The following is a 13,392-nucleotide window of genomic DNA, read 5'->3' as shown; positions in this document are numbered from 1 at the left end:
GCCAGCCTGGGCTACCAAGTGAGTTCCAGGAAAGGCGCAAAGCTACACAGAGAAACCCTGTCTCGAAAAACAAAACAAAACAAAACAAAACAAAAAAAAAAGAAATCATCCATTGAATTTTCATGATTAGATATCATCAACATTTTCATTCATGGAGTTTTGCTGGGCATGTCTTTAATCCTAGCAACTAGGAGGCAGAGGAAGTTGGGATCCTGTTAGTTTCAGACCAGCCTGGTCTACTTAGTGAGTTACAGATCACCCAGGGTTACAATGTGTCTCAAAACACAAACAAATGAACAAAACTATGTATAGTTCCCAAATTTCAGTAAAAGCTTATATATAAAAACTCTATGATAATAAATGAATTTGGACAGATCTTTGGAGCAATAAAATTTTATTATGGTTACCAATGTATTTGTGTACTTATCCAAATCCCCTTTTTTGTTTTTTTTCGAAGACATATTATCCCAGGCTAACCTGAAACTCTTGATTTCACTGCAACAGCCTCCAAGTGCTGGGATTACAAGTGTTTACCTCAAACAAAACAAAACAAAATCCCCAAAACAAACACCCTAAAGGGCTGGAGAAATTGTTCAGTAGTTAAGAGCTTGTGCTGTTCTTACACAGAACTTGAGTTCAGTTCCCAGCACTCATTGAAAGTTCCAGAGAATCTGACACCATCTTCTGGCCCCGACGGGCACCCATTCACATAAACACATAAAAATTTTATAAAATCACTGGGCAGCGGTGGCACACTCCTTTAATCCCAGCACTTGGGAGGCAGAGCCAGGCAGATCTCTGTGACTTTGAGGCCAGCCTGATCTACAGAGTGAGATTCAGGACAGGCTCCAAAACTACACAGAGAAACCCTGTCTGGAAAAAAAAAAAAAAAAAAAGTAAAATCAATCAAACAAACAAACATACAAGAAAAACTAGCAAAAACAAAAGAGGCTTGGGAATACAGCTCAGTGGTAAAATATTTATTTGACTAACACATGGAAGGACCATAGTACTGACATAAATAACCATAAAAATAAAAAATAAATCTAGCACAAAAGCTATTAATACTGCCAGTGATAAGTTCAAAGATAAAGGATCTTTTATATGCCATAAAGCTTCTGAAGATGCTCTAGTGTACATTCTATTCATAAAATTGTGATGAAAGAGGACCCAGGAGATGGCTAAGGTAACAAAGGCACTTGAAGCAGAAGCCTTACCACCTGAATTTATCAGATATATAAAGGTAGAGCCAGAGCACTGACTCCCAAGTTGTCCTCTGACCTCTACACAAGCGCTGTAACTTATATGTGTGTGTGTGTGTGTTTGTGCTCACTCTTGCGCGCTCGCGCTCTCTCTCTCTCTCTGTCTGTCTCTCTCTCTCTCTCTCTCTCTCTCACACACACACACACACACACACACACACACAAACATAAAAAAGTAAAAAAATAAAAATAAATAATGATGAAACAGATACAACAAAACTACATGTTTACATAAAAATTCATGGAGACAAAGGCAGGCAGATCTCTGAGTTCAAGAACAACCTGGTCTCAATAAATAAATAAATAAATAAATAAATAAATAAATAAATAAATAAATAAATAAATAAATAAATAAATAAATAAATAAGGTTACCCACCTGACAATGATGCAAACTATTTAAAATTAGAACTGTTCTTGCAGTGTGAGAAATACATAGTCACAACATAAATGATTAAACCAGAAGGAACGGTTAAGAGCAAAAACTACAAGGAATATTTTCAATGACATTGTTTATCATAATATACACTAGAGATCTAGAAACAAAAGAAAATAGCTTGAATCAGATTAGAACAAATATGGTTGCTAAATCTATTCCTTATTTAATATATGTGATCTTATCCACAGTTAACACTCCATCAGGACTGACAATCATTCATAGTGATTTTGATAAATCTATCTTTTTTTTTTTTTTTTTTTAGTTTCTCATTTCCTGAGTCTAGGAGGAAGTTTAGAATCATTGTACAGTCACCAGTACTTACTCTGGAGGTGCCATTTTGCTGAGTTCCACATCTTTAAGGAAGTCACTCTGCAGGGTCTGTTCAGCTGTGCAACGCTTGCTAGGATCAAGTGTCAGCATGTGGTCCAATAAATCAAGTGCTGCTGAAGGAATGCTATAGAAAGAAACAGAGAAATCAAAAACTCACAACAATCCCTTAGTTCTCAAACCTGGAAACCTATATCAAAAGTTGTTTGAATTTCCATCGTCATGTAAAACTGAGCAAAGGAAATTGGAAACTGGCTAATGCAAGTAACAGATCTGAGCCTTGATTTAAAAAATGCTAAAATGCAAGCGAATACTATTAAAATCAACAATTCTGTTCTCTTTCCTTAGGAAGATCAAAAAGACCACAAGCAAATACACATACTGTTCTAAATAAAATGGTTTTCATTTGTACAAGGCCTTCAGAAGAGAAAATTAGAAATACGATCTGATAGAACAAACTCTTCAAAAATAAAATGTCTAAAGCTGGAGAGATAGCTCAGAGGTTAAGAACACTGGACTCTCTTGCAGGAGACCCAGGTTTAATTTCCAGTACCCAAATGGCAGCTCATACTCTTCCAAACTCCAGTTCTAGGGCATCCAACACCCTCTTCCACCCTCTGTAGGCACCAGACACAAACATGGTACATATATATGCATTCAGGGGAAAACATGCATACATGTAAAATAAAATGTCTACCACGGGCTAGTTAAGGTAGCTCATCTGGTAAAGGCATCTGTTACCAAGCCTTATGACCAGTATCATACCCTTGGGACCCACATGGTCAAAAGAGATTGGATTCCTGAAAATTGTTTTCTGACCTCCACACACAAATACATAAATGAATGAATGAACATGATTAGGCTTAGTGGAATGCACCTTTCATCCCAGCATGCAGGAGACAGAGGCAGATGAGTCGCTATGAGTTTGAAATCAGCCTAGGCATTGTAGTGAGTTCCAGGCCAATCAAGACTACAAAGTGAGACCATCTCAGAAAAACAAAACAACAAAAATGTAATTAAGGGGCTGCAGGGATGGCTTAGTGGTTCAGATCCCTGACTGCTCTTCTAGATACCCAGGAAGTCCCAACACCCATATGGCAGCTCATATTGTCTGTAACTCCAGTTCCAGGCAATCTGACACCCCCACACAGGCAAAACACCAATGCACATAAAATAAACAAATCTTTTAAAAAGAAAATGTACTTAAAATGTTTGCTGTAGTAAGTTGGGCTTAACAGTAAGTCAAGTCCCAACAAAAGCTGCAAAAAGAAAGGAGATATGATTGTGCTAAACTCACAAAGAGAATTCTTCTCTTAGACGTCTTCTATATTGCTTTTTCGGTTTCATGGTGTTGAAGTAGGGCAGCTTGATAACATCAGGCCATACTGCTGGACAAGGGCTACCACAGAGACGACTGAAAAGAAAGCAAAAGCTAAGTGCAATGAAGTGAATCATCAGTATCATGACTTCTAGAGGTTCCTGAAGGAGAAATTATTTCCTGAGATCTGGAGAAATCTATGATATATCATATTAGTAGGTATTTTTTAAAAAAAGTGAAGTATGACATTACTGCTCTAAGGAAAAGCAATAAAAAATGGTTACAAGAAAACATACTGGAACCCAGCAGGGCGGTGGTGGCGCACGCCTTGAATTCCAGCACTCGGGAGGCAGAGCCAGGTGGATCTCTCTGAGTTCAAAGCCAGCCTGGTCTACAGGGTGAGATCCAGGACAGGCACCAAAACGACATAGAGAACTCCTGTCTCGAAAAAACCAAAAAACAAAACAAAACAAAACAAAAAAAATTAAATTAAAAAAATTTAAAAAAAAAAGAAAAAGAAAACATACTGGATATACTGAAAGACAGCAATATTGAAAGTACAATCCAAAATGAGTCACATATTTTGTAAAAACATGTTCTTGCCTATGAAGATTCACATCATCAATTTTATTCAATTTAGTTAAAATTTCTTATCTTCTTTTTTTGGACCAGTTCTCTCGATTATGCAGCCCTGGCTTTCCAGGACACATTACATGCATCAGAATAGCCTTGAACTCCGAGTTCAAGAACCTTCCTATTCTGCCAGAGGCTGAGATTAAAGGCATTGGCCACCCCACACTAAAGAGCATTAATTTCAAACAGTAAAAATTGTAAGAGTTAGTGCATGCCAATATCAAAACTTAGGAGGCAGTGGCAGGTGGATCTCTGAGTTCGAGGCCATTCTAGTCTACAGAGCAATTTCCAGGACAGCCTGGGCTACAGAGACCTTGTTATCTTTGTTTCTTTGTTTTTTTGTTTCTTTCTTTCTTTTAATTATATATACAATGTTCTGCCTGCATGATTACAGATGGTTGTAAGCTACCACATAGTTGCTAGGAATTGAACTCAGGACCTTTGGAAGAAGTGCCCTTAACCACTGAGCCATGTCTCCAAACCTTTTGTTTCTTTTTTTAAAAGAAAGAAATTTTATAGATAATTGAGCATTTATTACTATTACAATGAGTTACATACCACCTTTTAAAAATACCTACATTTCCTTGTTATATTTTTCCCATTTATTTTATTGAAGAAGGAAAAAATAATGTCATACATGCCTATAATCCCAACACTTAGGAGATTGAGGTTAAAGGACTGTGAATTTGTGGTCAGTATGGCTTATAAAGAGAGACTCTTCTTCAAAATGAAAAATCAAACAAAAATAAACAAAAGAAAAACAAGGGAAAGGAACAGAAAAAGAAAAGGAAAAAAGAAGAAAGCAAAGTATAGCAAGACAGGCTCAAATTCCATTCTCCAAGCCTCCCCCAAATTGCCTATTCATAGATTACATTTTAAAACTGTGGGTAGACAGATTGCTCAGTAAGAAAAGGCTCCTCTTGCCAAGCCTTATGACTTGAGTTCAAGCCTCGGAACCTACATGGTGGAAGGAGGAAGAAAACATGTACTCCACAAAGAATTATGTTCTTTGTTTGTTTCTTTTTTGAGACAGAGTTTCTCAGTGTAGCTCTGGCTGTCCTGGAACTCAGAGATCTGCCTGCCTCTGCCTCCCAAATGCTGGGACTAAAGGCGTGCACCACCATGGCCCAGCTACACTTCTTTTCTGGCACTGAGCTACACCTAAGAATAAAGTAGCCACCCAAAGAAACAGCATCCTTTATTTGTATATATGTATGTGCATACAGAGGTCAACCTCAGATAATGTTCCTTAAATGTTATTCATCTGAAGGCTTTCTCATGTGGCCTAAAGCTTGCTGAAAGAGCTAAAGTAGCTAGTCAATGAGTGCCAAACTCACCTCTTTCTGCCTCACCAACACTGATGCCACAAGCATCTAACACCACATCTAGCTTTTTAAAATATAGGTAGGTTCTGAGGATCAAATTCAGCTTATCATAACCACACGATAAATACTTTACTATTGAGACATCTACCCAGCTCCCATTTTTCTTTTGTTTTGATGATTTCAATTACATTTATTTAGTTTTTATGGGAAGTGGTGCATATGCCACACCATACTAGTGGAGATCAGATAATAATTTTCAGGAGTCAGTTCTCTCCTTTTACCCTGTGGGTCCTGCAGAAGGAACTTACGTTGTTGGGCTTAATGGCAAGCACCTGTGTACCCAAGAAGCCATCTCACTGGGTGGGCCATTGCAAGTTTGGTTCTACAAACACTGACACCACCACCAACCATTAGGCATCATGAGAGGAGCTGAGGTTTCTTGGATCTTTTTTCAAGGAGATTGGTTTGAAAAATATTTTTTTCAGCAAACTTTTTTACATTTATTATTGTGCACATGTAAAACTCAGTGGACAACTTTTGGTAGTCTCTCCTATTATCATGTGAGAGTACCAGTGACTGAACGAAGGCCATCAAGCTTGGTTGGAAGCAAGTGCTTTTACCTGTTGAGTCATCTTGCCAGTTTTTTCTATTTCTATTTTTGAGATGGAGACTTACATTACTGCCCAGGCTGGCCTTGAACTCATGAGCTTAAAGGATTCTTACTGCCTTGGCCTTCTACATAGCTGGTAGTAAAAGCATCACTGTTCTCAAATACAGCATATTTGTATATGACGAAGAATAAAAATATGAAGGTAAGACTTAGATATTATAGAGCTGGAGAGGTGGCTCAAAGGTTAAAAGCACTTTAAGTAGGATCCAAGTTCAGTTTCCAGCACCCACATGGCAGACTTTACAACTCCAGTTTTACAGGATCCAATGCCTTCTTTTGACTCCCAACAGCACCAAGCATGCATGTGGTGCAATTACATATATGCACTCAAATACATAAGGAACAGAACCCAGATCCTCCTCAAGAATAGGAAGAGCTCTCAACTGCTGAGCCATCTCTCTCTAGTCCCCTAAAACATAATTTCTATGTCCACATGCTAACAAAAAGAAGAGATGGTAAGGTGGACTAAGCAAAGAGAAATTTATTACATCATTTCATGGAATAACTGAAAAATGTTACAGAAATTGGAGGATTTAATTATCTATTCATTATCTAGTTTTAAAAATGTGGGTTATACAGGGCTGGAGAGATGGTTTAGCGGTTAAGAGCCCGTGGTTGCTCTTCCAGAGGTCTTGAGTTCAATTCCCAGCAACCACATCGTGGCTCACAACCACCTGTAATTAAAATCTGGTGCTCTCCTCTGGTCTGTAGGCAAACATACAAGCAGAATATTGTATACATAATAAATAAGTAAATCTTTAAAAAAATAATAAAGTGTGAGTTATGAGTAAGGATTGCGTAACTGGATCATGACAAATTTGGCAACAGTAATACATAAAAAAAAAAAAAACTAACTAAAAATCAAATGTGTAATAGTCTGAGACGTTTCTGGCACCACTCCCCAGTGTTGTGCTGTATGACTTCACTGAAATCTTGACTGAGCACACTTCAACCTTGCACTGTGAGTGATATAATCCCAGAGAATGCTGATGAACACTGTCTGAAATACCTCGGCTCAGAACTGAGACTATCATGTTGTAAACTCAGTGTCTTACTGTATTTATAGCTTTTGGTTCTTTTAGAAACATACTGGCTTAATGATGAAAATCAAAGGCTAGTTGGGTGTCATTGTCATCGTGCATGCATTTAATCTCAGCATTTGGGAGGCAGAGTTACTTGGATCTCTGAGTTCAAGGCTAGTCTGGTCTACAAAGCTAGTTCCAGTCTGCCAGGGGTTAAACAGAGAAACCCTGTCTTGAAAGAAACAAAATAGAAAAAAAAGAAAGGAAAACAAAGGCTTTAGCCAGGCATGGTGGTATAAACCTTTACTCTCAGCACTCCAAAGGCAGGAGGATCTCTGTGAGGTCCAAACCAGTCTGCTCTACAAAGCAAGCTCTAAGACAGCCAAGACTGTCCCCCAAAAAATAAAAAAAGGGGAGCTTTCAATAAATTTCTACGGATGGAGAGATGGCTCAGTAGTTAATAGCACTGACTGCTCTTCCAGAGGACCCAGGTTCAATTCCCAGAACCCACATGGCAGTTAACAACTGTGTGTAACTCCAAGATCTGACACCCTCACACAGACTTACATACAAGAAAAAATAAGGCACATAAAATAAAAATATATAAAAAAATTAAAAAATAAACAAAGCCCTACCATCATTCTTTTTTTTTTTTAAAGATGTATTTATTTATTTATTTATTTGATGTGTATGAGTGCTCTATCTGCATGCACACCTTTATTTCAGATGAGAGCATCGGATCACAGAATCAATGGTTGTATGCCTCCATGTGGTTGCTGGGAGTTGAACTCAGGAACTCTAGAAGAGCAGTCACTGCTCTTAACCACTAAACCATCTCACCAGCCCCCTACCATCATTCTTAAGGATGTAAGTATTAAATTAGTATTACTTTTAGATTGTATTATGTTAGAATATTTGATATTAGAAACTGCTATTTGAGTTAATCACTAGAGTTGCATTAAAAAATTAAATGAATTTCCAACTGCTGCTGACTTGTCTAGAACTCACTATGTAGACCAGGTCTGCCTCTAGCTTCCCAAGGGCTGGGATTAAAGGCATGTGCCACGATGCCTGGTTTTCCTTTTTTTTTTTTTTAAATTTACTTTTATTTTATGTGCATTGGTGTTTTGTCTGCATGTATGTCTGAGAGGGTGTCAGAATGCCTGGAACTGTAGCCACAGACAGTTTTGAGCTGCCATGTGGGTGCTAGGAATTGAACCCACGTCCTTTGCAAGAGCATCCAGTGCTCTTAACTGCTAAGCCATCTGTCCAGCCCCATTTGGTTTCTTAATTTTTTTTTTCCCCTGCTTATTTCGTCCTTTGCCTGTTCTGCACATCAGTGTTTGTGGAAGTCATTGTACAAGTAGTGGTATTGGTTCTCTTCTATCGTGGGATCCTGGGATGGAAAGGTTGTAAGTTTATAAGGCTGACATCTATATGCATGTGCCCACACATAAATTAAAAATTAAAATTAGAGTTCGAGGCCAGCCTGGGCTACCAAGTGAGTTCCAGGAAAAGGCGCAAAGCTAACCAGAGAAACCCTGTCTCGAAAAAACCAAAAAAAAAAAAAAAAAAAAAAAAAATTAAAATTAATTTAATTGTAAAAATAAACAATTTTATATCTATTTTATCAATATACAAGTTTAACTTCACCTTTAATAAATTGTAAAATTAAGTTTATGCCAAAAATTACTTTAAAATCAATTCAAAATTTATCATCAGTAAATGTTTGATTTGTATACTTATTATATACATTATATACATCTATTACCCAGGGTTGTGTAAAAAACTTCTCAGGTGAAAATAGGTTATGAGTGAAAGAAGTTTAAGAAGTTCTCATCTAGCTGGGTGGTAGTGGCAAACGCTATAAATCCCAGCACTATAGAGGCAGAGATAGGCAGATCTCTGTAAGTTCGAGGCCAGCCTGGTCTACTGAGTGAGTTCAAGGACAAGCCCCAAAGCTACAGAGAGAAACCCTGTCTCTAAAACCAAACCAAACCAACAACAACAAGTTCTTATTTATCATACGCAGGCACTTAAGAGCATATGTGTAACTGTACCTGATCAGTTCTAGCTGAGCTAGTTCCAAATTGGCTTGAAAAATAGGTTTCTTGGTGAACAGTTCCCCAAGAATGCATCTAAAAAGAATAAAATTCAAAGGTCAGAAAGAAATACATTGAGCTTATCTAAAGTGTGTCTCAATAAACATTTATAGAAACCTGGGTTACATGCAATAAATTGTGTGGTAAAATTAGCCCAGGACTTCAGTGTCTCAGTTTCCTAGAAGATAAAAACAACTTCTTGTAGTAAAAACAGACATTATAAAGGATTTAAATTTGCCAGCAGATCAAACTCTGCTGCCTATAGACAACAGTCCTTTATAAGCAAAAGGAGCTAAGAGTTCTTCATCTCTGTCACACCATGGTAATCTAAGGCAATACAGATAATTTTACAAGGATGGTTAGCAGTTTCTAAAAGAGATTATTAACTTACAATCATTAACTTGCTTTGTAGAACTATACTATACTATTATAACCCCTCTGGCAATGTATTTACAAAGATACCAATGTGTTATCAGATAAAATGAATTAAATCAAGACTTAAATAAATTCTGTCTAAATACCTTTGTTATTTTGAAATGGACACTCAGGGCTATGGAAATGGTTCAGTACGTAAAGCAAGTATTGAGACCTGTGTGTGAATCTACAGAAGCCACATAAAGCTAAGTGTTATTGAGTGCCTATAATCCCAGTGATCCTATAGCAAGATGGGAGACAAAGGCAAGAAGAGAATCCCTTGAAGTTAGGCCAGCAGTGAATAACAAAAGGGAAACACACATTCCCTCATTCTCACATGCATACACATCACACATGTAACACAATATAAATGAATAAAACAAAACAAAACTTTAGAAAAAAGAAACATCAGGGCTAGAGAAATATCTCGGTGGTTAAGATCACTTGTTTTTGAAGAGGACCTGGGTTCAATTCCTAAGCAACTACAAGGTGGCTCACAACAATCTGCAATCCCACTTTCAGGGGATCTAATACCTTCTTCTGAGATCCTCAGGCACCAGGCATACGGTGGAAAAGATACATACATACACAGAGACAAAATATTTGCCCACATAAAATAAAATAAACTTAAAAAAGCAACAGCATGTTGGGCAGTGGTGGTACATGCCCTCAATCCTACCATTTGGGAGGCAGAGATATGTATCTCTCTGAGTAAGAGGCCAGTCTGGTCTTCATTGAGTTTCAGGACAACCTGAAACTGTTTCCAAAAGATTTTTTTTTTAAATGCTAGTATCATGGCACTAGTTATTTTAATGTACTTTTTGTCGGGTTTTAGGGACATATAGTCTCATGCAGCTTAGGCTGGCCCTGAACTCCCAATTTTCCAGACTCCACATCAAAAATGTCAGGATTTCAGGCCTCTACCACCACCCTGGGCTCTGTACCAATTTTCATTTAAATAGAGTATTTTTACTAATTTGAGAATTTTATATGATGTATTTTGATCTTATTCAACCCCCACTTAAAAAACTATTTTTTATTATTTATGTGTGGGTTTCTTGGAGTCTAGAAAAAGTATTTTATCCCCTTGAGCAGGAATTACAGGTATTACCTATTATGTATACTGGAAACTGATCCATGGCCATCCTCAGAAAGAGCAGCAAGTGCTCTTAACTGCTGAGCCATCTCTCCATACCCCAAGATTTATATTTAAAATTCTATGTATTGTGTGTATATGAGCATGTATACGCATATGCACATGAAGATCAAAGATATCAAGATCCCCCAGGATTAGTGTTATAGATTGATGCTGAGAACCAAACCTGGGTTCCTCAGTGAGAGCATCAAGTGCTATTAATCACTGAGCAAACTGTATTGGCTCCAGCCCCTCTATCAGCATTTTCTTCTCCTTCCTCTTTTTTTTGTTTTGTTTTGTTTTGTTTTTCGAGACAGGGTTTCTCTGTATAGCCCTGGCTGTCCTGAAATTCACTCTGTAGACCAGGCTGGACTCACTGAGATCCACCTGCCTCTGCCTCCCAACTGCTAAGATTAAAGGCATGCACCACCACGACCAATACCACCGCCAGGCCCCTTCTTCCTCTTTCTCTTATTCTTTCTTCTTTTCTTTGAGAAAGGGCTCACTATGTATACTTGGCTGGCTTAGAACTTGCTATACAGATCAGGCTGGCCTCAATCAGAAATCCACTTGCCTCTGCCTCTCAAGTGCTGAGATTAAGGGCCTGCACCACTATGCCTCACTCTGTTAGCATTTTTAACCTAAAATGCCCAAATTTTTACTTCTCCTATAATTTGCTTTATTAGCTTTTCTAGTGTCTTCCCTAATTTGACTAGCGGGTAACTAATTCTTTCAAACTTTAGTCAGCAATAGAATAAGTATAAATAAAGTTTGTTTCCAATATTAACTGTCAAATTAACTTCTAAACACAGTTTTAAACCAACTAGTAAAATAGAAGACCCTGAATTGGGGGGGGTGGGACACCCACATGCGTTCTAGACAGGGTTTTTTCTATGTAGCTCTGGCTGTCCTAGACCTCGTTCTGTAGACCAGGCTGGCCTCATGAATTCAGAGTTCCATCTGCCTCTGCTTCCTGGGTTCTGGGATTAAAGGTGAGCACCACAACTACCCAGCTATATCCTGAACTCTTAATCCTCCTTACTCCACTTCTCAATTGCTTCATATAATTTGTTAAACTAGTTTTTCTTATTTTCTACCCAGATTTGTACACCTAAGTGCTAAAAAGACAGCTATGTGCCACCACACTGGCTCTGCTTCAGAGTTCTCTTTGGTTTGTTTCCAGTCCTTTGGTGTGAAAGACTTCTTTATTATGTAATCAACATTTTAGTCATCACAGTAAGCAAGCAGGTTGCACAGACTGAAAAAAGCCCACCAATACAACTATAAATTCTGCCCATGCATCTTGTTTTTCCTTTTGTTTTGTTTTTTGAAATAGGGTCTCTCATGTAGCCAAAGTTGGCCTCAAGGATGACTCTGAACTCAATTTCCCTGCCTCTAGCTCTGCTTTATTCACCTTAATGAGTTGTTAACTTTCCAGTTTAGCTATAATAAAATGAGATAGTACTTTTGAATATAAATATACCCAGTTTCAGTTATTTAAACTTAACTAAAGCATCATTTGATTAAGGTAGGCTACCATTTTGTTGAATTTTAAAAATAAGAACCACAGCACTCCTCTTTAAAACTTACAATACAGGAAGAAGGAAAAATGGGAAAGATGACACACTATTTTAGGAAGTTGTATGTGGCACTCATAACCAACAAAAGGCGACAGCAGGGTGCCACACCACATACAGACAAATCACAAATGTGAACCATTTAAAATATTTAGGACCCTTGCATGATAGTACATGCCTTTAAGCACCTGAGAGGAGAGAGAGGCTGAGTCAGGTAGAGCCCTGAGAACTTCAAGGAACTTCCCAACCAGCCAGTGATACCTAACAGGACCCTGTCTCAAAAGAATAAATAAAAATAAAAACACTGATCCTTAACATACAAAAATGTAGCTTTTAAATTCCATTTTCGCCGGGCGGTGGTGGCGCACGCCTTTAATCCCAGCACTCGGGAGGCAGAGCCAGGCGGATCTCTGTGAGTTCGAGGCCAGCCTGGTCTCCAAAGCGAGTTCCAGAAAGGCGCAAAGCTACACAGAGAAACCCTGTCTCGAAAAACCAAAAAAAAAAAAAAAAAAATCCATTTTCAAGCCAGGAATGGTACACATATCTGCAATCCCAATACTTTGCAGTTGGATGCAGATAAATTAGGAATTTAAGGACTTCTTGGGCTATACAGTGAGTTTGATGATAACCTGGGCTAAATGTGACCTTATCTTAAAAGAAAAATTTTTTCAGAGTATCTGTGTTGGTTCACACTTACAAGCCCAGCATTTGGGAGGAAGAGGCAGGAAGACTGCCACAAATACGAAGTCAGATTAGTCTATATAGTAAACCAACATAACCAGGGTTAGAGAGACCCTGAGTAGAAAATCAAAAGGAGGAAGAAAAGAGAAGGGGGTGGGAGGAAACAGATCAAAAAGAACACTCCTTAAGAGACATAAGCTGGAACAAAAAAAACAAGGAAGACAACTCAACAACTTAACCCGATCAAATTTAGACTAGACTAAGATAAGGAAGTTTGAACAAGAATTAATACAGTAAAGAAGGGAGAGATGGCTAGAATATCAGGAGTACTTGCTTTACTTGAAGACAACCAGAGTTTGGTTCCCAGCACCATGTCAGGACGCTCACAACTGCCTACCTAGCTCCATAGGATCGAACACCCTTTCCTGGGCTATGTGGGCACTCCCACATACTAGACATATGCTCGCACCGCTCTGTCCTATTCTCTCT

General features: G+C 38.2%; 1 protein-coding gene across 8 annotated transcripts in view; it reads right to left on the bottom strand.

The window, feature by feature from the left end:
* Nucleotides 1–13,392, bottom strand: part of Cdk12 (cyclin dependent kinase 12) — a 78,307-nt gene that overhangs the window by 29,232 nt on the left and 35,683 nt on the right. For all 8 annotated transcript variants that reach the window (XM_059271675.1, XM_059271677.1, XM_059271676.1 and 5 more), the window contains exons 9-11: nt 9,055–9,132; nt 3,324–3,440; nt 2,022–2,153 (exon numbers count right to left, since the gene is read on the bottom strand). In XM_059271675.1, the coding sequence (XP_059127658.1) occupies nt 2,022–2,153; nt 3,324–3,440; nt 9,055–9,132 (327 nt within the window). The remainder of the gene's footprint in view (nt 1–2,021; nt 2,154–3,323; nt 3,441–9,054; nt 9,133–13,392) is intronic.

The sequence above is a fragment of the Peromyscus eremicus genome, chromosome 8a (genome assembly GCF_949786415.1).
Source record: "Peromyscus eremicus chromosome 8a, PerEre_H2_v1, whole genome shotgun sequence".
In the NCBI taxonomy this organism is placed as follows: domain Eukaryota; kingdom Metazoa; phylum Chordata; class Mammalia; order Rodentia; family Cricetidae; genus Peromyscus; species Peromyscus eremicus.
Note: the sequence above shows the minus strand (reverse complement) of the source record. Positions and strands in the feature narration are given on the sequence as shown.